Below are 27,248 nucleotides of genomic sequence, written 5' to 3'. Positions count from 1 at the left end.
CAAACAACCACAAAACTGGCATCAAATTCTGACTCAAATTTCACAAAACTACCCTTCCCACTTAAGGCAGCGAGAAGAGCTCAGAGGAAACAGTACAGACAAAATTCCCTGGTAGGACACCATCACTCACAGTAAGAAGCTGATTGAGAAATTTCTTTAACATGCTGCAATTGGGTACAATCGGTGTAGCTTTGCACAAAACCTGCATTTTCAAACGAACACCCAGGCTGCACCAGCTTACTTGTGCAATAAACACAACTTAGCTGTGGGTGTGAAAACAATAATTCACAATTTTGACCAGACACATATTACATGGAAGCAACTTATAAATATATTAATATTTGGATTTGAAGCGTGATGGATAGACAGAATGAAGCAGAAATACAGAATATGTTGTAAAAAAAATATTTTAATATCAGAGAAACAGTGTAAAAATGTTCACACATGAGGCAGAGCATTACAAACCGTAATGCAGTGATTTAAATAACCAACTTGATTATCAAGTGTAATTTACACAAAAGAAATTGACACACTGATCCAGAGATGAAAAACAGCATAACGAGTTTAACAAAAAAACAAAACAAAAACAAAACTATAAAAACACAAGTTTGAAACAAATATTTACAAAATTTAAAAATGAACCATTCGATGTTTAAAAGCACCACTTATTTTCTGGTGGCCTTGAGTTTATAAACATGGCAGCAGAAGTTGGTGTTCTTTTGTTCAATATGAACAATTGTATCTTTGTCAAAGAACAACTCATGTCGATAGGTCTAAAAACAAACAATAAGAGCACTCATGAATTCCCATACACAGATTCTCTAGCCGATTATTGATATAATCATGTCGAGTTACTCACCTCATCCCAAGGTTCAACCAGATCAATCGTCCGCTGTAACTGCCCGCTCTGGTTGTCGTGCAGTCGGATGTGAGCTCGTCCTTCTCCCTCCTCACCGTTAGTTACCACTACTGCCAGAAGGTCAAGCTCATCCTCATATTCCACCATACGGAAAGTCTGCAAAATCAAATTTCTGTTACCAGAGGCTGTATGGAGATCTGTGTATATATAGCTACTGTTTATATCTAATACGTAAGAAAGCCCTCTGTCCTGCTACTGATCCGCATTCTAATATCTTTTCTTTACTGACCTCCAGTGGTTGAACTTGTCACCTTGCTGTGTGAATGTATGAGTGTTCTCAGGGTGTGATCAGTATGTCAGTTTCACATGGTTACAGGTGCAACAGAGAACACTTAATCACAAGCAACAATGACGTGGCCTGAAGAAAGGTGATGGCATAATTAAATGTATTAAAAGGAACCAAGGTGCCACCCTGAATGTTCTGTGCACTGAATAAAATGTCATATTTCCAAGGACTGTGCACTTTGTCAGCAGTTTGATGAAGTGCTGATATGATCTGAGTGCTGATGTTTGATTTTCTCGCGTGTCCTCAGTTTGAACTTTTACTCAACAATAACTGTGGTTCTCTGTATTATGGGTGGTGTTATTAGTTACTACTGGTCTGATCTTTATTAAATCCCTAGGAAAGGCCCTGATAACTCGTTCTCATGTGTAAGAATACACACAGTGGCCCCTGGACTTATCAGAGTGATTGATATGCAGTGCTGTTGCCATTTTCAACAAGAATAGTCTATCAACAGATTTTCCTTAACAGTACATAATACCAGATTTGCTTCCTGGCTTCCAATGAGAGTATACATACAATATATTCCACACAGAGTCTGTTTAACAACATAATTAACTTGGACCCTGTTGTGTGGATGTACATTTTTTTAGTGGCACAGATCAGTGATTTAAGTGCAATTATGTTGGTACCTCTCGATCTGGGTCATCATCCAGCTGATGAAATCTTCTCTTCACTGTGCGGCCTGATGCAGTGACAGTGACTTGTGAGGTAGGCTGCAGTGGTTGGAAAGCAGAAACATACAATTTCTGAGATTATGGAAATATGTTTACAGTCCATCTCTACAGTGAGATTATCTGTTCTAGACAGGCTGAGTCACTGCATGACACTTCCCTCCTATGTCAGAGTGACTATGTAGTACATACACAAGGCTGATTCATCATGAAGGTAAACCAAGTCTGTCCAGCACATAGTAAGTAGCTTTATACTCACATTGTTGTTTCGATGGGTCACCACAGAGAAATCCTCAACTACCTTTGATGGCAAACCACTGTTCAGTTCACCAAGGATTTTAAGGACACTTGGAGGGAAAAAAAAACCAAACATTTTTTCTTGTGGAACATGTCCAGTATAACATAATTGAAGGAATAAAATGCATCAAACATCATTGTTGTGGGACAAAGGTTGAGGCAAAACACATACAAGGCTTTAAAACTTTATTGAATAAGGACTCTTTTGGATTGGTATATTTGCCTCCACACCAAAGAGCCATTTTACTATTGTTGCCTTACACAGTCCTAATTGTTGAGTAGGCTGACTGTAGTACTCACTTTATGGTGGTAGGTCCAACGTGGATGATTCTTCCCGAGTCGTCGGGATGGAAAAAAATCCCATCACTCTCCAGAGAGCAGCAGTTCATGTTTTGTATTCCATTTGTTGCCTAATGTCACAAAATTAGATAGAATAAGATAGAATAGATAGAATAATAGAACAATTGCAAAGTAATAACAAATTGCAAAAGGTAGCACACATCACCATGAACACATCACCATTTCTAGGTTTCCTCTTGCAGAAAAAATGCAAAGTGAGGGAGTTCAATTTTAAATCTAATGAAAACCTTTCTGTGATGTTCATCTCAGAGTCTGCAACATTTCACTTATTAAAGCAACACTCCACTCAAAATCTATTGTTTGACTACAACTTAACCACTGTTGAATTAAAACGTGGTCATGTAAAATTCTGCTTTTGTTGCAACTTTAGAGCACTGAGGGATGGAGCGATGGACCGTATTCATTTATTATTCTGTATTACAATATTTTTTACCAGTATTTCAGGTACATTACAATGATCAAAGCCATGATATGGTAAGAAATAACTAAGTAATGTTGTGCAAAATAAAACAAAAAAAACAAGACAAAACCTGGAACAATCTAAATAGAAAAAATACGAAGAGGCTTGTGTGACACATGCAGCAAAGATCTTCAAAAAAGTACTTGGACCATGTGAGATTTTGAATAGCAATAACAGGTTTGGTTCCATCCTGTTCTGTTCAGCAGCTGAATACAGAGACTGTCAAAAACATCTGTGGCCCTTTCTACCCTGTCACTTTCAACAGGCTCTGACCAATTTGGTGACAGTTAAGTCTATCAGACTGGGGAAAACTATTACAGCCAAACACAAATTACACTTTGTACTGAAATGTTATAATGTATGGTTAAAAAGGATTCTTTAAATTTACCATAGTGTTGTCCTTGAGTGAACAGATGTGATGAGTCCCCTTGTGATTTTTATGTGGTGGTGTGTAGATGTAGTGCCATGGGTAGCCTCCAATCTGGACCCCGTTATTAGAGCAGGACACCTCGAAAAGTACAGGAGGGCAATCTGTGCAACAGGATAAAAAAACCTCATGCTTATTTTGTAAACAAAAACATCATTGCTCACAGTGGCAAAGTAGGTTTTAACTAGGTTAAAACTGAAAACAAACCAACCTGTGATCTTGATATTTACTGGGATACCAAACGGAGCTTCTCCCACTCTTTTGCCTCCAAGAAGAGAACTCTGCTCTCCAAGCACTAACTTCTCTGTCGTGTACTAAGAACAGAAAAAGGGATTTTGAAAATATTCATCAGATAAACATATGTTAGCAGCTAGATGATCCAAAATAAGAAAATATTCAATTTGCTAATATTCAAGGGTACAATTTCTTCAAAAAATGTATTTCTGGTGCTATTTTTTACATTTTGATTGTATAAAATATTCAGCTAGCAAAACACAGTGCAGTTGCTCTTTCAGGACAAAACATACATACCCTATGCACAATGTGCTCAAAGCTGTAAAGCTTCACAGACTTATTGCTGTAAGACACAGCAAGGACACCTTGAGACAGAACAACGTCAGTAACACCATTTCCAAATACCTAAAAGAATAAGATTTACATGTAAATAATAATATGTCACTCATGCGGACACATTTGAAAAATTTAATAAGCTACAAATGAATCTACATGCCTTTTTGTTGATCTCCACAGTGCCCACAATTTGCAAGGGGAAAATACGGAAGATGGCCAGGTGCATCACTGTATTCTGAGTAATTCCTGCCTGTGGAATAAAAAGGAAAAAGGTAAAACTCTGCCACCTCCTCTCCACATCAGAGATTTCTTCCTGGGACCAGCAGTGAAATGAATAGTTCAACTGATTAATCAATCCACAGAAAATTTGAAGTACAACCATTGTGATAATAGATTAATCATTTAAGTCATTTACTAAGCAAAGATGCCAAAATTTCACTGGTCCAGCTTCTCAAGTGTGAAGATTAACTACTTTTTCTGATTTCAAAAAATCCAATTACAGAAAGATCCTTCACTTTTTTACCCTTTAAAAGTGTCCGGTCACTCTTAAATAAGGAACTTAAATAAAATAAATAGATTAAACTTGCCTGCCGTGCTGAAGATGTTTCTTTGTTTTGAACAGACTTAACATAAAGCATCTCTTGAGAAACCTCCCAGCCAAGATACCTACAAAAAAAGCAAAAGAGTAAGATAAAGGTTAACTAAAATTGAAAATAAATGCATTAACCTCCTTTCAAACAACAGAGAACTCAGAGCCTTGACAGTACCTGAACTTATGGCTTGAAGACAGGTAAACTCGTTGCAGCTCTTCTCCCGTTTCAGCTGAAAGGCGATACAGCCAGTTATTGGCTGTCAAAGCCAAGAGGCTGGGTTTATGATCAGATGGAGAGGCCAGTGTTTTATTCTGTTAAAAAGACAGAATAAATAACAGTCTTAAACTGGTTTGTTAAAATCTGTTCATTTCAAGTTCAGTGCTAAGAGGTCTACTACTGCAAGCGCAAAAAGGCATTTTTTTAGTTTTAGTACTTACAAGTGGGCTCTGACACAGCAAGGCATCTTCAAATTTTTCCAATTTAGACCTTTTAGGCAATTTGTACAAAATGTGAGGCTCTGAATGAACACTGCAAGAAGATGAGGATTTAATCATTTCTATGTCAATAAACATGGTGTTATAGATATAAACAGTGCACAAAATAAACACCACCTTGGAATAATTCTTGTCTCAATTGTTTAAAAAAAGGATTTCTTTTCCAACTCATCTCCTCCTCTGTACCATACCTACAATGCTCCTCTCAGTTGCAACTAGCATGAATGTATTAATAGAAATAAACACAGAATAATAGCTTTTGCCTGGATTCAATCTGTCCATGTATAATATTGAAAGAGCTACTATCACCTAAAGTTTGGACGGTGAGAGCAAATGGACAGGCTACAAAACATGTTCAGTGACTGAACTGATAATTGAAATGCCAATTTTATTTGGAAGATGACATTAATAAACTAGATGAAATTGTATTTGGAAAGCTTTGTATTGAGAGTGACAAGGCCTGACACCAAATTGGTGGCAAGTCTTTAATTACTATGCTCAAAGGGTTTATATCAAGTATGGTGGACCACCATTATAGTTTTATATTTATATGCCAAATTGAAAGATGCTGCTGTTTATATGTAACTGTAGTGTATGATTTTGTATTGTATGTGTAATTCACACTCACCAACTGTAGCAGTTCTGGTAATATTCAAAGTAGATTTTACCATTCTCATACATGATTGTTGATTTTGAGGTCTTGCTCCATACTTTCATGAAATTCCTATTTTCCTATAGTGCAAAAAAAAAAAAAAAAAAAATTAAAAAAAAAAAAAAGTTAAGACATTAGTAAAACATTAACTGAAAGCAGTTAGCTCCTGTGGATAAGATCTTTTCTACTACCTGGAGGATAATGCTCCTCAGGACCTTCATGTTCTGTCTGATCAGAGTCCCGGCACCTGTGACACCTCTGCTCCTCCGGATCAGCAGCTCGGCGGAGTTCACGGTCCTGTTCCTCCGGTCCGGCGCCATCAGCAGGTGGCACTTTTGTCTACAAGGGGATGGCCTGGTAGCATGTCTGGAGACAACAACCTAAGGTGACCCTAACACCACAGTCAGAGTCAGGTAAGAACGGTTTGGCTTTTCTAGTCTTACAACCTGAAAACGTTCAAATTGTTTACTAAGCTGCGTGTTTCCGGGACCACTCCGGCGCTAGCGTTAGCCTTGATATGTCGTTAACTCTGAAACACGTACCTAACCCGCCATATATGACCTAAGTTAAACCGTGGAGTCGTTCAGAAATTAGAAACAACTGAGGAATATCAGCAGCTACAAGTTGGGGGACGATAATTTCGCATTTTCAGCGATGTCGCGTTAGTTAGCAGCTAATGCTGCTTCATTTTTTGTAGTCTTCACAGCGTCTTCTTCTACGGAGGAATTAAGTAGGCGGGAACTGTAGCGCCCTCCTCTCCGCCGCCGACACATTGACCATGGAGCATGGATGCAGAAACCACCACTCAGCTTTTTATTTTTCGCCTTCAAGGTTATAAAGATAATCATATTTCACACAGTTTTACTATAACATACTTATATATTCTGCAGTAGCTTGTTCCAGCTCTTCATTGGCACTAGTTTAGTAACTAGTTGCATGTAAACATTTGGGCTTCCTGTATAGAATAGAAAAGAATTACTTGTGGCATGTGCAAAAATCTGGGTACCTTATTAAGTAAGTACTTAATAACATCCCCCCCTCCCTTTTGGCAGATATCACAGCTTACAATAGCTTTTTGTATCCAGCAATCTTTCTTTAGATTTTAGATTTAGGAGGTTTCACCCACTCTTCTTTGCAGATCACTTTAAGTTATCAGATATTTGTGGGCCGTCATGCACACACAGCATGTTTAAGATTTACCCACAGATTTTCAGTGATGGTCAAGTCAGAGGACAGTAAGAGCCGCTCCTAAAGTTTCAGCTTGTGTAGTTCATGGTGGATGTTGCAGTCTGTTTTGGATTATAGCCCTATTCATGAAGCCAACCTCTCTTTAGTGTCACAAAATCAACAATATATGTAATTTCACATTTAAATAAAACATGGTATTAAGTGAAGACTGACCACATTTGCCTGTTGGATGCTTTACCATTAATTTCATTATATCTTTGTAATTTTCATTGTTACATGCCTTTCATCATATCTTGTTGATTGAATGATTTAAAATTCCTCCAACACATGGTATCCAGTCCATAGGCTTGTAATACACAAACAACCAAGTAACTTAAGAGCAGACTAAATTACCATTTTGTTTTTACTTTTCATCAATGCATTTTCTGTAACTCACAAAAATGGACAAGCATTCAGCAGTCTGGAACGAGGTTATTAAAGTAACAGCTTTGTACAGTTCCACAAATTCAGAAAAGAAAACATTTAAAAAAGCATTTTGCATAACATTTGCATAACAATAACAGTCAATGATAGAGGGAACTTTGTCTTACCCTTCTATTAATCTTGCCAAAACAAAAACCTCCTTGTGAAAAGGTCTCTAACAATATATAATCTTTTGACAACCAAAAAAAATCAGGATTCCTCAACTTCATTTTTTAAAATAGCAACTCCTTAGGTCACTGCACTCGGGGAAATGAAATTTGTTCTCCACAAAACCAAGGAAAAAAAAAAACCTACATAAATGCTGCTCTTTGGGTAAGCTCTTAACTGAGCACACAGGGACCTCTGATAAAATTATATTTAAAAAAATATAAAGTTGATTTAAATGTATTTTTTTGATTTTGTTCTTTATAAATTATTAATCATTTTTTGACTGAAATGTGTTTATATTAAACTGAACATTGTTCCTGAAAGTAAAAGACACATGAAAAAATATAAAGATGTTGATGACTATATCCAGCAGCAAAATATCAAATAGGGGGGTAAAACTGTTTATTTTGTTAGCCTTTAACAGCTACAGCTTCCATGAATCTTATTAGCCATAGGTGCACTGCCAAAGCATTGTGAAAGGAATTCAACTCTTGGTGCACTTTTACAGAGTAAATGCATAAACTGCGGAGCCTCTCTGTAGCCAAAGTGGCTAAGGTTTTCAGCAGATTGTCCACAAGACTAAAGAGCACTGGAGGAAGACCTTCAGCTCCACTGGGTTCACGGATTCTGACCAATCCTGATGACATCTTTAAGCACAACATGTGGTTAGTGATGTACTGTTATTGGTTTATCATGGCCAAACATCTTATTATGAGACTTTGAATTGTCACTCATCTGTATAATCCGTGTAAGGGGGTTGCAGGATTTTGGTGTAGGTGTGCCCACTTTTAATAACTTTAAAGCTGAAATGTAGGCTTAGAGACAAGAGCCTTTTCATTAACTTTAAAACACAGTGTGGATTTGTATGTTGTAGTATTGCATTTTCCTTAATTTACAATATTTAAATGTATTTTTAAATACATTGAAACATATATCCGGTGGAAGCAAATAAGATAGTTCCCTCATTTGACAGTTAGTGAGTCACTATAGTTGAATAGATGTATCAACAGCTGCTTTATAATGCTTTACATTTTAGGGATCATGTACAGTGGACAGAGGAGGACAAAGAAAATGCACGGCAGAAAGCGCAAGAAAATTCCTGTGTACAAATTCCTTTAGATGATCAAGGTAAGAATGTAAAAATATGGATTTGATTGGGTTACATGGCAATACAATGGTAAAAAAATGTTCCTAAATTCCCTCCACACAGGTAAATTTGACACAGAAGCTTACCAGTACTGGGACAAGTTTTATGAGATGCACCAGGAGAAGTTCTTCAAAGATCGCAAGTGGCTGTTTTTAGAATTCCCAGAACTGCTTCCTCCAGATACAAAAATCCAAGGCACAACCAGGCGTCGAGGTGATCAGCAGGCAGAAATCCTGCTGCCTAGTGGATCCAGCATGGACTCAGAGACCAGACACCATCAACACAGTGGCACCACCCACCATCACAGACACGCCCCCAATTGTCAGAAGGTCCGTCAAGGAGCATCACCAGAAAAAAATGAAGATGCCATGCAGACTTCTACTTTCCCTGGACAACATGCATCTTTCAGGATCTTGGAGGTTTTCAAAAAATATTAATTTTTATTGTTTTAATATGTGGACCATTACACAATTAAAAAAAGAAGAGGTTATAGTTTGTTATATTAAGTGTTAAATAACTGCATTGACAACTTTGCTTTGCTGTGTCACTGAAGCCAGAATTATCAACAAAACATATTTTCTTTTCACAGATTGGATGTGGGGTTGGCAACAGTGTATTTCCCATTGTTAATTCCATAAAGTAAGTACATATTTTGAGATATTTCCATATATTGTATAATATTGTGTACCATATGTCAATCCTCAGCATTCGTTCTATTTAAAGAAAAACAGACGAAAAAGTACAACACTTCAAAGACACCAAATATTAGCCAAAAAAAAAACATTTTATTGCTTTCAGTGCACACATCACGATATCATTCAGCCACATATCCCAAGCTAGCACAAAGATTTATACTTTCCACTTTATACTATTTCCATTTATACTATAGCATTAAATGTACAAATGTGTCTTATATTGTTAAAATCCCCATTGAAACAAATTATATCCTCGTCCTAATATCAGAACCATCACCTCAATGATCATTGTAGAACCACAGAAAAAGATGTTGTTGTTCTCAGTATAGTTTTATGTTAGAGAAGCAGTAGTCAACCATTCTTATGTCCCTGCTGACAGTTTGTGTGAAGATTGAAAGGTTCAGGATAGGTCCACAACACAATTATCTCCTTTTCTTTGCTTGTATCTAAATTTGATTTGAAGATGTGGTCTTAGTAGTAGTTACAAAATACTTCTTAATAGGTATTTTTCACAGATGCTGTTTTGGCTTGTCACAGTAGGTGTCATGTCAAAGTGTCTTCATTGAAAAAGGTCTGTATGGTACTATTGTGCTTCTTTAGACAAGGATTCCTTGAGACCTTGAGGGGACAACTGGCAAGACGCCAGCACTAAAATCGGTTTCTGGGTCAAGACTACATTAGAATAACGATGAGAGTTTACTTTAAAATTGCCAAAGTTGCCTTTAACTCTTCTCACTTCCTGTCTCTGTAATATGCTGTCCATTTGTTTTCCCCAGGAAGACAGACATTGTATTTGTATTTATTTTTTTGCTCTGTGTAGATTGTAAAGTGCATATGGGAGCTACAAAATTGATCATCAAATATTTATTACCTGTACAATTTAAGGGTTGTTTCATTGGCTGTTCTTCTTCACAGAGATACAGATGCATTTTTATTCTGTTGTGACTTCTCTCCACGTGCCATTCAGCTAGTCAAGGTAAGCATTTCTAATATTGCTTGATATGAATATGCACAGTATACAGTGGGGTCCAAAAGTCTGAATATTGTATTGAGGTTAATACATTTCTTCAATGCAGTACTAACTAATATATATAACTATATATATAATAACGGGATGTAATTATTTTCATTTTCTGTAGCTGAGTTCCTACAGCTGCCAGTAGAAATATCTCATTAAAGTGATCACAGTAGGTGTGTCTTATAAGAGCAAATGCATTATAGTCAAAGCTGTTTAAATTCATCAGTAGATCTGTGGGAAACTTTGTTTCCAAATATGACACATTAAGCATAAGAAAACCATGAAAAAAAGAGTATATCTCAGAAAGAGTATATATTTGGATTATTAAGAAAGGAACAAGTTTCACATGTGGAAAGTAATTTCAGTAATACACAAGAGATGACATCACCATGTATGCACATGATCACATGGGAATCACGTGTAAATTGTGCCAGTCATCTCACAATTGGAGTCCAATATTCATCTGCAAGTAAAGATAACCCAACTTGTATTGTATGTATTTATTTTAGTCTTCATTGAACCACAATCGACAGCGACCCATTCATGAAGAAGTGAAGGATTTAGTACATTTAAAATAATTGCCTCAGACAGATGAATAACTTGACAGTATCAGCACTGACAATTTAAGCTAAAAACATATATGAAATTGCCTTTATATAGACAAAAATGTGTCTATTACATGACTTTGTAGATCATTCCAAGATTTGTAACATATATTTTGCTTGCATGATTGAGATTACATTATTTATACCAGATTACCTATTTACACTTAACTTAAAACAAGTGCAAAATTATATCATGCATGAATTTCTCACAAGTAACCACTTATGGAAAAAGTGCAAAGTTACAGAGCCAATGGAATTGTTAAAACCTGTCCAGTGGAATATGATTCAGAAATGATAACGGTCTGTATCTGAGCCACAATTTGACAATTAACACTGTTTTAGATATAACCTACTTTATGTTTCTCATATAGGACCATCCAGACTACGATGAATCTGTGTGTCATGCCTTTGTCCATGACATTTGTGAGGAGATGGCCTCCTTTCCATTTCCTCCTCAGAGCCTGGATGTTATTCTAGCAGTCTTTGTGCTCTCCTCCATTCATCCAAAGCGGTAGGTGAAGGTTACAACACAAAGACAGGAGAGCCTGATGTCATTTATCACCTGCCATTCCCCGCCCCCAACCAGTATTACCCTCCCAGTACACCTTCACTTTCCCCAGGCTTTGTCTAAATGTCATTACAAAACCCAAACATAAAAAACTAAATGCAGACTGTATTGTGTCATAGAGTGCAATATATTAACTGTGCAGTGGTTTGGTTGACCTTTAAAAGTATATAAGAATTTAAGGGATAGCAGCATACATATTTTAATTTTTAATCTTAAGTATTACTGCACTGACATGGACACCTTAGTATTATCCATGTAAGACACTTCAGCTTATAGTACTTTGCTTGTTTAGCTATTCGTTATATATTTTGTGGCCTCAGTGAATACATTCCCATACAGCCTGTGTTTTGCTATTATTATTATTACTTCAGTAGCTGCAGTCTTATTGTACAACATTATTGCTCCATTAATTGATATTTCATTGACAGAATGCAAGGAGTCGTGAAGAGACTATCTACATATTTGAAACATGGAGGAATATTCCTCTTCCGTGATTATGGGAGATATGACTTCTCACAACTCAGGTTTAAGAAGGGTGAGCCTTAGTAAAATACACCTAAAATATAACAGTTTTATGCACATCACCTAATTTGTTGTATATTCAGTATGTGGAGTCTTGGTTTTTTTTAACAATTTAATACTTTTAATCTTTGATCTCTGATCTGTTTTCAATCAGGACGGTGCTTATCAGAGAATTTCTACACACGTGGAGATGGAACCTGTGTTTACTTTTTCACAAAAGGTATTACTGAGATCAATTTGGGGAATTTAGGAACCTGGTGGGAGTTTACAGTCTACATTGGTGGATATTTTTTACACATATATATATATATATATATAATTAGACCGTGTTATGAATCCAAATAATTGAAACAACTGTGAGACTTCATTTTTGGTGTCAACATTTTTCTCTGGGGGGGGGGGGGCTTGGACTCATGACCTCAGTATTTCTGAAATACTGCCTACAGCCCTGGTGTCTGACTTGTGTTTTTATGTATTTAATATATAATTTACAGAAGAGGTTCATGGTTTATTTTCCAATGCTGGACTGGAAGAAATTCAGAATCTGGAGGACAGGCGACTACAAGTGAACAGAGGAAAGAAAGTTGCAATGCACCGGGTTTGGATGCAGAGCAAGTACAGGAAATCATATCCACCTCCACCATCTTAATAGCCCACCATGCACAGCCTCATTCAGAGCTATATGCCTTTTTATACTTTGCTGCTTATTCATTCAAGTCGGTAGCTTTGTTTTGTTTTGTTTTTTTTACCAAAGGAATATGTGTACAACAATAAAACTGTATTAAATAAACTTAAGAAACATGTTGTTAAACAGAGCCGTGGTGTTATCCAGTTTTATACACTGTAGATCACTGTATCAATATCCATCAGCTGAGTATAGTGACCAAAAGGAAGGAAGGAAGGAGAATATTTTGACTTTAGTCTCTTTGAGTATCTGTATTTTTATCATGCCTAACTTTTTAGACAATTTCTGTCTAACAATTTTGACGTTTTGGCAAAGTATTGAAAATTAAGTCAGTTTAGTCACAATTACTACCTTGAGTATTATCATCATGCCCAAATTTTCACTTCAATTGTTCAATTGTCAGTAAATTAAAATGTTGGCATACATCTAAAAATTTTAGTCAAAATTATTATTATCATGACTGTTTATATTAATTATGCTACACTCATCAGATAATTTGTGTCTGATTATTTTTACTAATCTAAAATTTGACTCATTCAATCTAAATTGTTACTATGAATGTTTATACTTAGCATGTCTAACTTTTAAGATAATTTGTTTTGATAATTCTGTCATAGTATCCTCAAATATAGATTTATCACGCCTAAACTTTAACAAAACATGGGGAAATGGGCTCTATAACTTTTTGATATGACCAATAAATTATTTCATTTATTTGAGCTTTGAATATCACGATTTCCAGTGATCGGTGTGCAACTTGTACGCAAAACTATGCATAGTTCATGTGCACTGTGCATTGTTAATGATTTATAATTGTATTTATTTTATTTTATTTTTTACATGTTTTCTTCATGACGTTAAGAAAAACATGCATCACCCTCGCGATAAGAATTTTGCACACGATGCATGACGTTTCATAGACAACCACTTGAAGACGGAGAGGTGGCCCCGGAGCCAGGACGCACTGCTGAGGTGTGAAGAGGTTTGTGTCCTAAAACAGATAATAATTAAACGTTTTCACTCGGTGGCAGTCGCTGTACACACGTACGAACAACTGTGGTACGCCAGTCGGTTAATTACACGGTCTGTGTGAAAGATTAACCGTGTGCGCTGCCGTACCTACACACGAAAAGTAGCTTGATGAGTATCCAAAGTAGTGGAAGTTTGGAGGGGACGCCATCTTTGGTCCCAGCTCTCCACGTCCCCAACACGGACTGTGTTTTCAGCAACATACCACGGCAGTGGTGAAGGCCCAGGAAAGGTATCGTTAAACGTTTTAAGACTCTTATGCCTTTTCTGCTTACTCGTTTGGGTCACTTTGTGCAGAACGAAAGAAAATTGTATTTAAATGACCGAGCAAATCTTGGTAGCGAAACCTGCTTTGCTAGCTAACGTTACAGTAACGCGTCAGCTCCAAAGTCCATTGAGCCTGTTTGGCTAGCTTGTAGCACTGGAGACACAAGACCGTCTCTCTGTGCTCAGGCCAGTGCAGTAACCTGAGGACAAATGCGTGCATAATGGCGATAAACCTTTACCAGAGCAGAAAGGTTACCGCTGTAGTCGGTGCATCTGTAGTTTAGCATGTTGCCGTTAGAAGAGCAAACACTGGTCAAGTTACCGAAAAACGTGAAAATAGATCAGTAAATGGAAGCAGAGAAATCAAGCAATTTTTGGTGATAGTTGACGTTTTATCACAAGGTTAGTAGCAGGCAGTGTATAGGTGTGCATCGCAATATAAGCAATAATTTCTGTATTGACTGTGTTGTTTCCCTATCACCGATGTTCACAGTGTCTGTCCATGTGTGACTGATCCTCTCAGCGGTACAGAGGGGGTAACAGATCGGCTTTTAACATGACAGTATGCATCTAACATTAAATGTAGCTATTGTCTTTAACATGAACCTTTGCTGTGGACGCTACAGCACTGGATGGTAGTTAGCCTTGTTTGACCTTTTCAGTGTTACTAACTTAAAGATCTAAGTGTTGATGTTAACGCTAGATACCCCAACAAAAAATGAAGGGGCTGTGCAGCATGCTAGCACAAACATACATGTGTATTTGTCATGTTTGGTGACTTTATGTGTTTGTCACTTATGCCGATGAAGCCTACTTGCACCTTCAGTAAGTTTATGTGGATATTGAAATGATGGTGAACTTTTACTTTGTCTGGGGATTTTTTGTAGCCTTTACATTCCTTTGTATTATCAGTGTAACATTCAGGGATTGAGATAAATCAGTGATGGCTGCCCACATTAGTATTTTTGTAAACACCAAAAATTGAGAGGCTATTTTGTGATAGCGTTTAAGCTCAAATTGGACTTGAATGAATATAGGTGGAAGTGATCCAACCCATTTTATGCCAGAGATTTTTTAAGACTTTCCAAGTGTCTGCCATTAACAGGTGGTCACTCTGCTGAGCTGCATGGAGTTAAAATGACATCCACAGCAAGAGTTGTAAGGGTTCAACCGTTTGTTCCTGCAGGGGCTTGAATATAGATAATAGTTATGCACCAAAGCCTTCATGTTTAAAACAAAAGGAAACCATTGTGAGAGACCCATGGATGTATTATAAGACCCCCACAGCTGATAAGCATTTGTGATGTGAAAATTGCATCAACGTTCAGGGTGAAAGGTGAGATATGGTCATGCGCTTATCTCAGCAAACCAAAATTCAACCAAAAGAAAGCAGCAGGAAAGCCACAGCTTTTCATAGTCTTTATAGGTGCAATCCTAGAATCTAACAGGGGTTAGTTTAACTCCTACAACTACTGCGTCTAGTGAATGTTGAAGTTTTGATTAAACAACACTTAACCCACCAGTCATTTATTCACTACATGAGTTATACTTGCCGGGATTGAAGGGCTAAATATTTAGTACCACTGTATATACCACAAAAAAAAAAAACGTCAAGACAGTTTTTGTTTTGCTCTCAAAGTGGTGCACATGCCATATGCAGTAAGCATAGGCAGCATCCATACTATAGCTGTATAAGACAGATGACTGCAGTAGATGACTTCTTCAGCAAAATGGATGGCAATTTGACTAGAAGTCATGGCCTCATCATGGGAAATGCTACAAGCCTATTTTGCTGTGTTCTAGTAAGAGGAAATGCATTGGTTGCCTGATTATTATTGATATATGTCCTATTCACATTTGTTTATCCTAAACAAGTGTCTCTATGCACAGGAGGGTGGTAACTATTAATGTGATTTTGGTTGTTACCATAGAAAAGATTAAAAGCAAACGTTAGTTTACATTGCCAAACTCCTGAAAATTTGATCAGTTTCCTGTTGAGGAATTGTGGGCCTAAAGGTATAGTGAGAATAATGACAAAACGGGGAAATGATAAACAATTTCATTTGGCAGTGGAACAATACATCTTAATCCAAGGAACTGCCTTTCAAAAAACCACACTGCTCTTATTTGAAGTCCAGTTATAACTTGCATGCAGATCATTGCTTTAATGCGTTGTTTTCTATATGTAGACAATTATATGCGTAACAAGTACTGAATATGGCTGTTTTTTTGCCTGTATGTTGCTAGACTTGCCACTTCATTGCATTTCAGTACACAGCTTCATATAATGTACCAAGTATAAATGGTAGTCATTACTGTTTGAATAAATGTGAGTTTACAGTTTGCCATCAATTGTCATCACATGTAGCTCTGTTTTGGCTGTCGGTGAATACAGATAAGTGACTAACATGTTGGTCAGTCAAACATTTTTATCAAAAAATCTCTCATTTAATCAAAATTTGTCCAGAATGGTCAATGTGGTGGTTATTTAAAAAAATTTAATGATTTTGTCAACTTCTCCTGTTTGTGTTCTCATTGTGTATAGGAGGTTTATTGGTCTCTCTCTTTTCTTGTACCATGCTCTCTTCATATTTGGCAATATGATTGCGTTCCAAGTGATTATACAGTGATTATACAATCAGTGGTGGTCAGTGAAATATTTTTTCTGCAGTGTTGGCATTTGACTTTTTGTTGGGTGTAATCTTCACTGAAGCCAAAATGTGCCCCAACAATGGACACAGCATTCAGGTATAAGCTTCTCATGTCATTCATATCAACAGCTTCACTTTTTGTGAGCGCAAACTAATGTTACTTGGATGGACATGTGATTGAACACAAAGTAGTACTTTTGTTTTTTTGTTGTTTTTTTTTAATTAAAGGGACAGTTCATGAACCTACGCGTTGGTGAAAGTATTAACCAAAGTAACCAACATGAGAAAGATTAGGTCTGGAAGAGGTTATAAATGTTGGTTGTGATACTTTTTTGGTTAATTGTCCTGCCCTAATGCTGGCCACTGCATTGTAGGACATAACTTTACAGCAGTTTTTGTTTTAAGGGATATGATGAATGACATTTTGTTTGGCTGTTCTTGCTGCTTGTTTTGTCTGTCACACTGTACAACTCTGAGCCTAAATTAAGTTCAAATTTAGTCCATCTCTGAGATGGTAGAAGATTGCCTTGAGGTGTGAAACTTGCATACTATGTTTGTATGTGTGGTTTTATCCATCTATCTGCATATGTCAAAAAGGAAGTTGATGTTTGACACAATTAGCATTTGACTTCCAGTTCACAGTTTGGGCAACGTTGTTCTGATTTTAGAATTATTGTTTTTGTTTTGTTTCGTTTCAGTTTCTCGTAGACCTACTCATTCTTAATTCAGGTCAGCTCCAGTTTATGTCATCTACAAAACCAGCTGCAAAATGCTTTTATACTTATATTATTATACTTACTTCTTTAAACAATTTCCTTGTGTGTGTAAACTTTAACTACTAAACTATAACTGATATAAGTAGGCTCTATTGTGATTTTGTTCTTGCTATTTCTTAGTATTTCTCAATTTGTTTTCTCCTTGAGTGAAATGTATTTAAAAACCCCTACCCTCTCTATGCTCCATAGCCCTTTATAAATTCAAAATGGTTGTCTTATTAAAGCATAGGTTTAGTGGGCAGACCCCTCTTGAGTCTGCAGCAACACTGAAGCCCAGGGAGCTCACGTAACAGTCCCACAGGAGCACAGTATTCATCATTGCCTAGCAGTTGAAATGTTGGTCTTGCACTCTCATGATAATAGAGCTTGTGGCACAGAAATGCCTGTTACTACTGTTAGGATTACTCGTCCTCTCCCTGCAACAAATTATTTTGGATATCTTTACTGGTGATAGTACATGTATTGGGTTGCTAGTAGCACATCTGATCGTGGTAACAGGAGTAAACTAAATAAAATCTTGCTCATCTCCTCAGTGCTATACAAATGTAGAGTTAAACCTGACTTAGGAATGCCACAGGGGAATGAGCATAAATTTGGTCTTGGCCTATATTCTGGTCTAGACCAAATATTATCACCTGCTAGGGTTTGAGATCATATGTTATACTTATCATAACTCTCGAGCTCTTTGATACTGTGTCATCTGCTCTTGAGTGGGCATTCAAGGGTTTCAATTAAGCTGGTCTTTGAATAACTGAGACATACTGTGAATTGTTTCTAATCCTACCAGGCACCATGGAGGAGCTGCACAGCCTGGACCCCCGGAGACAGGAGTTACTGGAGGCACGCTTTATGGGCGGGGTCAGCGGCAGCACAGGGGGCAGCACTGGCAGCACAAGCGGGGGAACCAAAGTGAGTGAATATTTATCTCAGTGTTGGTACAGAATAACTGGTGAAAATACTATTTTTAGAATCTTGATACTTGGTCTTATCTTTAAAAGATTTAAAATTGGAAATATTTTTTTTTTCCAGGGTTTGACCAATAATGAATGTTCAAATCACAGTTTTGGAAGCCTGGGATCTTCAAGCGACAAGGAGTCAGAGGTACAGTTCCAAATCTTTTGTCTTACTTGAAGCCTATTTACACTGATTACAGTTACATGTATCACCATAATCACCCATGGCTTTTCCAAATGAGATGGTACATGTTGTTATATAGGTTCCTTCCAGAGCTATTCTGCCACATTCTTGCTTACTTCTATGGAGAACAGCCCAGTTAATGACTTTTCCTCAGCTGAAACCAAGACCTGACACTAGAAAGCTGGTTTGTTGCATGTGTGGCATAAACTTTGTCATAGAGTGATTGAGGGTGTCTATAGTATCTCTTCCTTTTTTAATAACATAACTAAAATAACCAGTGTCCTGTGACAATAACATTGTTCATATTAAAATAAACAAAGTAATCTATGGCTATTTTTGTTCATGAATTTTAAATGGGTTCTTAATATCCTTAAAATGATCTTAACAGCCATTTCTGCTGGTTTGTGTGATGGTTCATGCAAATCAGTTCCTGTTAAGGTGGAGTTCTGACAGCTAGAGTTTTAAAAATAGCCACCTTGTTACTAAACTGTTCTCCTTTTTGGGGTTAAGGGCATAAGTGTTGGTTCACCTAACTGATATCATGAATACCATCATCCATTGTATATGGCAAATCTCTGATAGAGATAGATTGCCCTGATCAGCTGATTGGCCATTTGGCTACATGACATTCAGGCCCTCCATCTGTGAAGTTAATTGGAAAAGACCTAAATCCCACCATTGGGTAGTGTGTAGGGGTACATCCTGTCCGACAAAGTCTTCCTAATTTATTTCACTGAGATTGCTGCATTTATACAGCATTGGATGGCAACCACCATATTGTGTCCTGGCATTTAATACGCCTTCAGACTGGATTCCCATGTTCATATTTTATGTTCTTTTGTACACTGTAGGAGCACACCCACACCACTGCAGCCCCCTGTCATGATTTGCAGGAGTGCTATTATCTGTGTAAATGTCAACTAAGGCTGCAGTAACACATTTTTGCAGCATTTGTTATATTTTCTTTAATTCATGATCTTGATTAGTTGAATTTACCTTCATACATTTGATTTGATAAAAAAAAAAAAAAAAACGGAAAAGCATTGATTACTCAGGCTGGCTGCAATTGCTCAGCACATTTTTGTGACATTGTTACTAATGATTCACTCAGATGAGACCAGCACCTGTTGACAAATGTCTTGACTGCATGAAGTTGGTTAGATTTGGAGGTTATGAAAAGTGGGAAATCATAGTGAGAAATGCAGATTTAAATATAGTCTCAAATCCGGACTTATTTGCATACCTTTGATTATTTTATGTTCTCCCTTAAAGAATTCTCTCAGATCATGAGCCTTCAGTGTTATATTACTAGTAGTGAAGTACAGATGCAGTAAAACGTCTGTCACTGTCTGTCACAGAAGCTGCTGGTTACCACAGGGTGGTCTCTCATGTTTTTGCCTAAAACTCTTTCCCTTCTCACTCAATAGGGTTCAGATGTGAAAAGAGGCAGTTCTCCTGCTTATTCGGTAGGTATATATCATCAAATCTGAAAATGTGGTGCTAACATAGGTGAGTGCTGCAGTTTGTAGTGTTGCCTCTGGACTAAGTGATTATGTCAAGTAAACAATACTGGGAAAAAAAACAAAACAAAAAAAACAGGTTAACTTAAAAATGTTCTCAGGTAAAGTATTCCTTTGAAAGGGTTATTGAAGATTAAATACATCAAAATGTTCGCTGTAAAATGTATTATATTTGTGTTTAATTATTCCCTTTTAAACTGTAGATCATTTAAATTATTCACAATATACTTTAATGGACCAAAACTAATTGTAGATCTACTACTGGTGGTATAGGCTTTGACTAGGTAAAAATTACACCTATGCAACTAAGAAATGAATATTGCTACAAGAACAAACCTGATAGGAAACAGCAATGAGAGCAGCTACAAAAGTCAAAATTAATTTGGTAATTGTTACAGCTGGAATCATAAGGGGCTAATTTTCACATATAGACATCATGATTACATATCAAGATTATCCAATGGGAACAAATCACTCACCACTTTGTAGACAGCACAGCAGCATCCCAAGCCTGGGTGAAGGGTCAAAACAGCTTTGTTGAGAAGTAATTAATTTGTAATTTATTATTTAATAAAATATATTTTTTCAGACCCCAGAGAAGAAACAGTCAGAAACAACCAGAGGCAGGAAAAGGAAACCTGAGATCCAATCAGAGAGCAGCCAAGGTAAGTGTCCTTGTGTTTAACAGTTTATATGTTGGCTCTTGTTTATTGCTGTATTCTTTTGAAATATTTTAATACATCCCAACACTCATCTTTTCTTTTCCCTTTACAGGAAAATCAATTGTGCGAGGACCCAAAATAAGTGATTATTTTGATGTAAGTTGTTTGGTGTCAGATATTCACACTGAAATGAAATGTGGAGTGAATAATGTGTGCTATATTAGCCTTTATTCAAAATCTGTGTCATTATCTATTTTCTGTCTCTAAAATAACAGCAGTAAGATATAAAAGGAGCCCCTGGCAGGTCTGCTGTTACCAAATGTTAGGCAATGATGTCACTTGTCCTCTCTTTAACTTTTAGTTCCAGGGAGGAAATGGGTCCAGTCCTGTGAGAAGTCTCCCACCAGTGATTCGCTCGCCCCAGAACTCACATTCCTACTCCACTCAGGGCACTGCTGTAAGTACAAAACTTGTACTCATAATCTCCTTTGCTACTCTATTTGGCATTGCCCTCTCATAAAAGAAATGCTGTCTTTTCTGTTGCAGGTTAGACAAAATAGCTCATCTCCTACTAGTCTGTCTTTTGGGGACCATGTCACGCATCCAAAGCAACTAGCAGTCAAATTTGTTCAGGTGGGGTAAATGTCTGTTGATAGTCCAGTCACCAAAGCATTTTTGGGTCGCTCTTAAATGTGGCTTAGACTTCTACAACTTTTTTCAAACAGTTTCTTTTGTTGTTTTTCACTCTAGACTGACCTTACAGTGTTGAAATTGGCTGCCCTTGAAAGCACTAAGAATCTAGACCTTGAGAAGAAGGAGGGCAGAATAGATGATTTACTAAGGGTGAGTTTTTCTCTGTTTACTACTTTGCAGAAAGGCCTGTCTGGTCTGTGATGTTAAAGTAAAGTTTGCTGTAATGTTTATTAATAAAAAGTGAATTTGTTTTGTCTGTCAACATTATAAACTGAATTTTAAAGATTTTTTTTATATATTTGGTGGATTGCGAGTGTAGTGTAATTTGTCCAACTGCTTTGACTGTTTTGTTTTTGTTTTTTTTCTGCTTCATAGGCAAACTGTGATCTCAGGAGACAGATAGATGAACAACAAAAATTACTTGAAAAGTACAAGGAACGCTTGAATAAATGCATCACCATGAGCAAGAAGTTGCTTATAGAAAAGGTAATTGTATTGTTTTTCCTTTATGCGCACTCAACATTTAAGTCTCCAATCCCACTTGCAAAACTATATTTTGAATTGTTCTTCAGAGCACCCAAGAGAAGCAGGCCTGTCGGGAGAAGAGCATGCAGGACAGACTTCGTTTAGGCCATTTCACTACAGTGAGACATGGAGCCTCGTTCACAGAACAATGGACAGATGGCTATGCCTTTCAAAACCTTGTGAAGTAAGAAGCTTTCAGTTATTTATTTATTTTTATTATGATAGTTGGTGGTGGTGGTACTAGTAGTGTTATTGTTATTACTAAGGTTATTGCCTAGAACAACCAGTCTGATCATGGCCCACGAGCCACATGTTGTCAGTCAAAGCGTCAGCAATTGTTTCTTTTGCTGCTTCATTGTACAGAGGTGACATCAACATGCGTGTTCACCTCTCAAATTAGAAGACTTTTTCTGTTTTATTTTTCTCATTTCCCATTTTTTTGATGGTGATCAAGTTAGAAGACAGTAAAGGTGCTAAAACTTCAATCTTTCAGGTGAAATTTCAGTTTCAGATAAAACATAGTAAACTTATAAGTTTAGTGTGAGGCAGCTATGCTGTACATGAGCAGGACTGTAGTGCCATTTGGCAAAACAACCCCACCATCACCACCACAACCCCACCCACTATGAATATTCAAAACATCAGCCCAAATTGGTGGCTCATAGTCAACTTAGAAAATTATAATTCAGACACAGTCTTCAAACTAACACTACGGCTTTTATGATTACCAATCATCTTTACTATATGGTCTAAAATTATAGGTTTTGATAAGATGGTGTCGTTGATTTATTTTATTTATTTTTTTTTTAGTCATGACTATGGATGGAACACAAGTATAGAAATGCTACAAATGTAATCTAATGAAAATCACTGTTTTCCATGAACAGACAGCAAGAATGGATAAACCAACAGAGAGAAGACATTGAGAGGCAAAGAAAACTTCTAGCCAAGAGGAAACCTCCATCCTCCAGCAACTCCCAAGCACCAACCACAAACTCAGAGCCAAAGCAACGCAAAACCAAGGCAGTCAATGGAGCAGAAAGTGATCCCTTTCTAAAACCCAGCCTACCTCAGCTGTAAGTCCTGGCCTCATGTTAATCATAGATATCAGGTAGTTGCACTGTATGAAATGCGATGAAATTTTGGCTTTATTCTTTTGCAGTAGCAGTTGTAACACAAGTTTAACATGACTGTATTCCCATATTTCTCTTATTCGGGAAAGGCTGACACTGGCAGAGTACCATGAACAGGAAGAGATCTTCAAATTGCGACTCGGGCATCTCAAGAAGGTTTGTCAACTGCTGAACCTGGCAAACCTTTTGTGATTAGACCATTGGCGAATTTTCCTGTCTTCATGTATTGTGCAGACATAACCTTGTGTATGAATTTATTTCTCGAATTACTCAGTTTTACAAGGACCCACCATATAATAAGGACAGAGGGCGCTTTTACACACTTTAGAATTTAAAACCTAAATGGAATCAATAAATTATTAAATGTAGCAAATCTTTGTCTTCAGTATAAGAATAATTGAACATGTTCAACCTGATTTTCCTGTTTCTTGGGCTGAATCACCCTAAGGATTGAGGGAGCCTGTAGTTTGTCTATGTACTCATTGTCTTCCCGATGAATAAGCATGACAGACAGCCCCTGACAGACTCTGTACCAAGTCAATGGTTAATATTTAATACAGAACTAGTCAGCTGTGTGCAAGTGGGTTTTGATGAGCTCCTCTCCTTGTAGTCAGTACTCTGAAGTTCCTTCTGTGCATTTGAGTGTTTGTGTGCTTGAATCATTTATAGGAAGAAGCCGAGATCCAGGCGGAGCTAGAGCGTCTGGAGAGAGTGCGCAACCTTCACATTCGGGAGCTGAAGAGAATAAATAACGAAGACAGCTCACAGTGAGTCTGATTCGATTTCTTTGACAGTTACTGCATTGACACTGGAAAATGATGTACATACAAGGCCAGTATCAACATTAATGATATTAAGTAACACTCTGCCTCTTGACTTGTCTTTTGCCAAACTAGTGTTTATGCAGAATTTGTCATTGATACTTGGGACATTTTTACATCTGATCTGTAATTTTATTTTCTGTGCTTATTTTTTCCATTCAAAGATTTAAAGATCACCCAACATTGAATGAACGCTATCTGCTCCTGCACCTTCTCGGGCGAGGAGGCTTTAGTGAAGTTTACAAGGTAAGTCATAAAATGTTATCATAGGTTTCAAAATAAAAACATACTCTTAGTAGTTGTTGCTTTCCAAATAAAAGCCAACTTTTTGTGTGTGTTGTTCAGGCTTTTGACTTGATTGAGCAACGATATGCTGCTGTGAAAATTCACCAACTTAATAAGAACTGGAGGGAAGAGAAAAAGGAGAACTATCACAAGTATGTTGCCCCATGGGAAAATTTGTAACCTTACTGCATTACACTATCATTAGTGTTACAAATGTTGTGATTTATTTGTTATTCTTCTCTATAAGTCTCAATGCCTAACATCATTAATAAATACACCACTTGTATCTACCTGCTTTGGTTGCTAACAGACACATAATTACCATCTTCTCTGCAGGCATGCATGTCGAGAATACAGAATACACAAGGAGCTGGACCATCCCCGAATCGTGAAACTTTACGACTACTTCTCACTGGACACAGACACGTTAGTCACTTGATGCATTCTCTTCTGTGCATTTACTGCACTTTTCAGTTGATTCCTGTTAGAATTGGGCTGTAATTCTCAGTAACTCTGTTTTCCATTCAATAGATTTTGCACCGTTATGGAGTACTGCGAAGGCAATGACTTGGATTTCTACTTGAAGCAGCATAAGCTAATGTCTGAGAAGGAGGCACGGTCCATAGTCATGCAGATTGTGAACGCACTAAAATACCTGAATGAAATCAAACCCCCCATCATCCATTACGACCTGAAGCCAGGTACACATATCTCTGGACAATTTGACACTCACCACGTCATCAGTGATATAGCATTCACTTATTGTCCTTTGGTTTCCAGGCAATATCTTGTTGGTGGATGGAACAGCCTGTGGGGAAATCAAAATCACTGACTTTGGTTTGTCCAAAATCATGGATGATGACAACTATGGTGTGGACGGGATGGACTTGACATCACAGGGTGCAGGGACTTATTGGTGAGAAGAAATGACCGACATATGCATACATCCAATATAAGGGCATAAACAGTGGTGGAGGAAGTATTCACATCATTCTCTTAATTAAAAGCAGCAAAAATAGTCCATTACAAGTGGAGGTCCTGCATTCAGATTATCAACAAGTAAAAGCTCTGGTAATGCAAGCAGTCTGTCAGTGTTACAATATTAAATTAACATTAGCAGTTTGTAGGTGCACTTTGGTTTTCATCATATTGGCATCATATTTATAAACTGATCACACAGTATGTAATGTATATAAATCTTGTAACAATTGTCAAATAAATGTAATGAAGTAAATGTACAAAGGAGCATAAAGAGATGCTAAAGTAACACAAGTACCTTAATTACACTACTTAAGTAAATGTGCTAAAATTACATTATTCCACTGGACATTACAGTGAAGAACAGGCAGCTAGTACAGACACTAAACAACTTTTTGTTTTAACTGGGCCAGGTATCTGCCTCCTGAATGCTTCGTGGTTGGTAAAGAACCTCCAAAGATCTCCAACAAGGTGGATGTGTGGTCTGTGGGCGTTATCTTTTTCCAGTGTCTGTATGGAAGGAAGGTAAGGAGGGGAATACAGATTCTTCCCTTTTAATGGTACTTTTTTTGTAATTTATGCCTTTTTATTAAGCACTGTTCCACCTTTTCAGCCTTTTGGCCACAATCAGTCACAACAGGACATCCTGCAGGAGAACACCATACTCAAAGCTACCGACGTCCAGTTCCCTGTGAAGCCTGTTGCTAGTAATGAAGCAAAGGTAAGTGAGGTTGTATACAAAAGGCTATAATGTCTTGTATTATCAAGAAAAATTTTATCCTAAAACAACTGAACAATGCTGACTGACCTGGAAATTTTGGATACTGTTCCTCCCCCCTGCAGGCTTTCATAAGGCGGTGCCTGGCATACAGGAAGGAGGACCGGATTGATGTTCACCAGCTGGGAAGTGACCCCTACCTGCTCCCTCACATGCGGAGGTCAAGCTCCTCTGGAAATCTGCAGATGAGTGCTGCTGGCTCAGGCCCAGCCTCCTCCAGTATCATCTCGTATTGACAGCCTTGAACTATGACAGAAAGACAAACTGACCAAGTTGTTCTGCGCCTGCAGCGCTCCTCAGAGGCTCAAGCTGATGGCACAAGTGGCAACCAGAGAGAGGAGGAGCAGGACACAGGTGGGGAGATCTCAGGCGATATCCTCTGACCTGTGCCAGGCTTCTTCTTGTTCACCAGGGCTTGATCAATGGAGGGACAGTGAAGGGATGCTTTCAAAGGACATGGGTAAAAGGATCTTTTTAGGGTCCGACAAAAGCACTGAAACTGAAGACGTACCTTGAAGAAAATGTGACTGTTCACTCTGTTCGGATGTTGCAGATGGATAAAGCCTTAAATGGCCGAAGGGAGACTTGGCAGCCCGCCGTTTAGATTAAATAATATGGTTCTGCCAGGGTGCAAATGATTCAGCTGCTAGAAGTTAATATACTGTGAGGAGAGGACAGTCATTGTTAAGTAGAACTACAAAGATTTCACTATTGATTTGGCTAAATGTTTTGTTTTTCACAAATGTTAGGCTTTGAGTTACTTAGCCAAGAGAATGTAATGTGTAGCATACAAGTGGCATCTAGTGACATGTAGGTTGGGGCAGCATACTTACGTTTAATGCACAAAGTAACCAAATGTAGAAAAAAGACAATGTATAAAATCCTATGCAGGAATATTAATTAACAGATAAATTGGAAACTGTATATGCTGTACAGGTGAATTTTCAAATTTTGAGCTGCAGCAGTAACATGTACAAAGAGTTAAAATTTCCCCAATGTAAAACTAGTTTCCTGGAGTGGTTTCATTTTGCTGCTTTGTTGCTCTTACTTTTACAAGGGCTGTATGTTCCACTTCGGGTACAAATTGTACAGTTCTGCTAAGAGTGAATAATAAATGCCAGGAAACTTTTTTTCTCCAAGTGAACGGTATTGTGGAATGTATTTAGTTATCAACCATGTTTATCTCCCGATACAGTGTACAGTTTA

The 27,248-nt window shown here is 37.5% G+C and overlaps 3 protein-coding genes across 9 annotated transcripts; 2 read left to right on the top strand and 1 right to left on the bottom strand.

Moving 5' to 3' along the window:
- Positions 1-391: 391 nt before the first annotated feature.
- dcaf17 (ddb1 and cul4 associated factor 17) lies at positions 392-6,054 on the bottom strand. Of its 3 annotated transcripts, none has more exons than XM_071474536.1 (14): positions 5,921-6,054; positions 5,706-5,809; positions 5,021-5,111; positions 4,758-4,894; positions 4,574-4,656; positions 4,151-4,236; positions 3,952-4,059; positions 3,632-3,734; positions 3,382-3,524; positions 2,474-2,583; positions 2,136-2,223; positions 1,835-1,918; positions 860-1,015; positions 392-773 (listed from the first exon to the last, which is right to left on the bottom strand). In XM_071474536.1, exons 1-14 carry the CDS (start codon positions 6,047-6,049, stop codon positions 666-668), a joined length of 1,530 nt encoding a protein of 509 aa, XP_071330637.1. In that variant the 5' UTR covers positions 6,050-6,054; the 3' UTR covers positions 392-665. The 3 variants fall into 3 exon arrangements, with proteins under 3 accessions (XP_071330637.1, XP_071330645.1, XP_071330653.1); XM_071474544.1 differs by having other exon boundaries at positions 4,151-4,240; positions 4,578-4,656; XM_071474552.1 differs by lacking the exon at positions 3,952-4,059.
- mettl8 (methyltransferase 8, methylcytidine) lies at positions 6,001-12,887 on the top strand. Of its 2 annotated transcripts, none has more exons than XM_071474608.1 (10): positions 6,001-6,142; positions 8,056-8,212; positions 8,584-8,675; positions 8,875-9,113; positions 9,284-9,333; positions 10,305-10,365; positions 11,384-11,523; positions 12,009-12,115; positions 12,257-12,322; positions 12,597-12,887. In XM_071474608.1, exons 2-10 carry the CDS (start codon positions 8,061-8,063, stop codon positions 12,749-12,751), a joined length of 1,062 nt encoding a protein of 353 aa, XP_071330709.1. In that variant the 5' UTR covers positions 6,001-6,142; positions 8,056-8,060; the 3' UTR covers positions 12,752-12,887. The 2 variants fall into 2 exon arrangements, with proteins under 2 accessions (XP_071330709.1, XP_071330700.1); XM_071474599.1 differs by having other exon boundaries at positions 8,758-9,113.
- Positions 6,003-27,186, top strand: tlk1a (tousled-like kinase 1a). Of its 4 annotated transcripts, none has more exons than XM_071474480.1 (22): positions 6,003-6,142; positions 18,298-18,419; positions 18,540-18,611; positions 20,075-20,113; positions 20,757-20,832; positions 20,942-20,985; positions 21,191-21,286; positions 21,376-21,462; positions 21,580-21,672; positions 21,898-22,008; positions 22,095-22,231; positions 22,935-23,123; positions 23,270-23,336; positions 23,850-23,947; positions 24,166-24,247; positions 24,347-24,438; positions 24,623-24,712; positions 24,818-24,987; positions 25,067-25,202; positions 25,678-25,789; positions 25,878-25,985; positions 26,108-27,186. In XM_071474480.1, exons 2-22 carry the CDS (start codon positions 18,303-18,305, stop codon positions 26,276-26,278), a joined length of 2,187 nt encoding a protein of 728 aa, XP_071330581.1. In that variant the 5' UTR covers positions 6,003-6,142; positions 18,298-18,302; the 3' UTR covers positions 26,279-27,186. The 4 variants fall into 4 exon arrangements, with proteins under 4 accessions (XP_071330581.1, XP_071330572.1, XP_071330564.1 ...); XM_071474471.1 differs by lacking the exon at positions 6,003-6,142 and adding an exon at positions 13,643-13,769; XM_071474463.1 differs by lacking the exon at positions 6,003-6,142 and adding an exon at positions 13,718-14,048.
- The last annotated feature ends 62 nt before the right edge of the window (positions 27,187-27,248 follow it).

This window comes from Trachinotus anak, unplaced genomic scaffold (assembly GCF_046630095.1).
Source record: "Trachinotus anak isolate AG129_WGS33_773 ecotype Australia unplaced genomic scaffold, CSIRO_AGI_Tana_v1 ptg000001l, whole genome shotgun sequence".
NCBI classification, from domain to species: domain Eukaryota; kingdom Metazoa; phylum Chordata; class Actinopteri; order Carangiformes; family Carangidae; genus Trachinotus; species Trachinotus anak.
The sequence above is the reverse complement of the archived record's forward strand: the minus strand, read 5'-3'. Positions and strand labels throughout refer to the sequence as shown.

Excerpts from the sequence above, each read along its gene's own strand:
- dcaf17 (XM_071474536.1), bottom strand. The coding sequence starts at position 6,049 with ATGGCGCCGGACCGGAGGAACAGGACCGTGAACTCCGCCGAGCTGCTG. Across the intron at positions 3,525-3,631 it reads AGTAAATATCAAGATCACAG|ATTGCCCTCCTGTACTTTTC; the intron begins GTTGGTTTGTTT and ends CCTGTTGCACAG. Across the intron at positions 1,016-1,834 it reads ATGATGACCCAGATCGAGAG|ACTTTCCGTATGGTGGAATA; the intron begins GTACCAACATAA and ends TTGATTTTGCAG.
- tlk1a (XM_071474480.1), top strand. The coding sequence starts at position 18,303 with ATGGAGGAGCTGCACAGCCTGGACCCCCGGAGACAGGAGTTACTGGAG. Across the intron at positions 18,612-20,074 it reads CAAGCGACAAGGAGTCAGAG|GGTTCAGATGTGAAAAGAGG; the intron begins GTACAGTTCCAA and ends CTCACTCAATAG. Across the intron at positions 21,463-21,579 it reads TAGCAGTCAAATTTGTTCAG|ACTGACCTTACAGTGTTGAA; the intron begins GTGGGGTAAATG and ends TTTTCACTCTAG.
- mettl8 (XM_071474599.1), top strand. The coding sequence starts at position 8,061 with ATGCATAAACTGCGGAGCCTCTCTGTAGCCAAAGTGGCTAAGGTTTTC. Across the intron at positions 9,334-10,304 it reads CCCATTGTTAATTCCATAAA|AGATACAGATGCATTTTTAT; the intron begins GTAAGTACATAT and ends TCTTCTTCACAG. Across the intron at positions 12,116-12,256 it reads ACAACTCAGGTTTAAGAAGG|GACGGTGCTTATCAGAGAAT; the intron begins GTGAGCCTTAGT and ends GTTTTCAATCAG.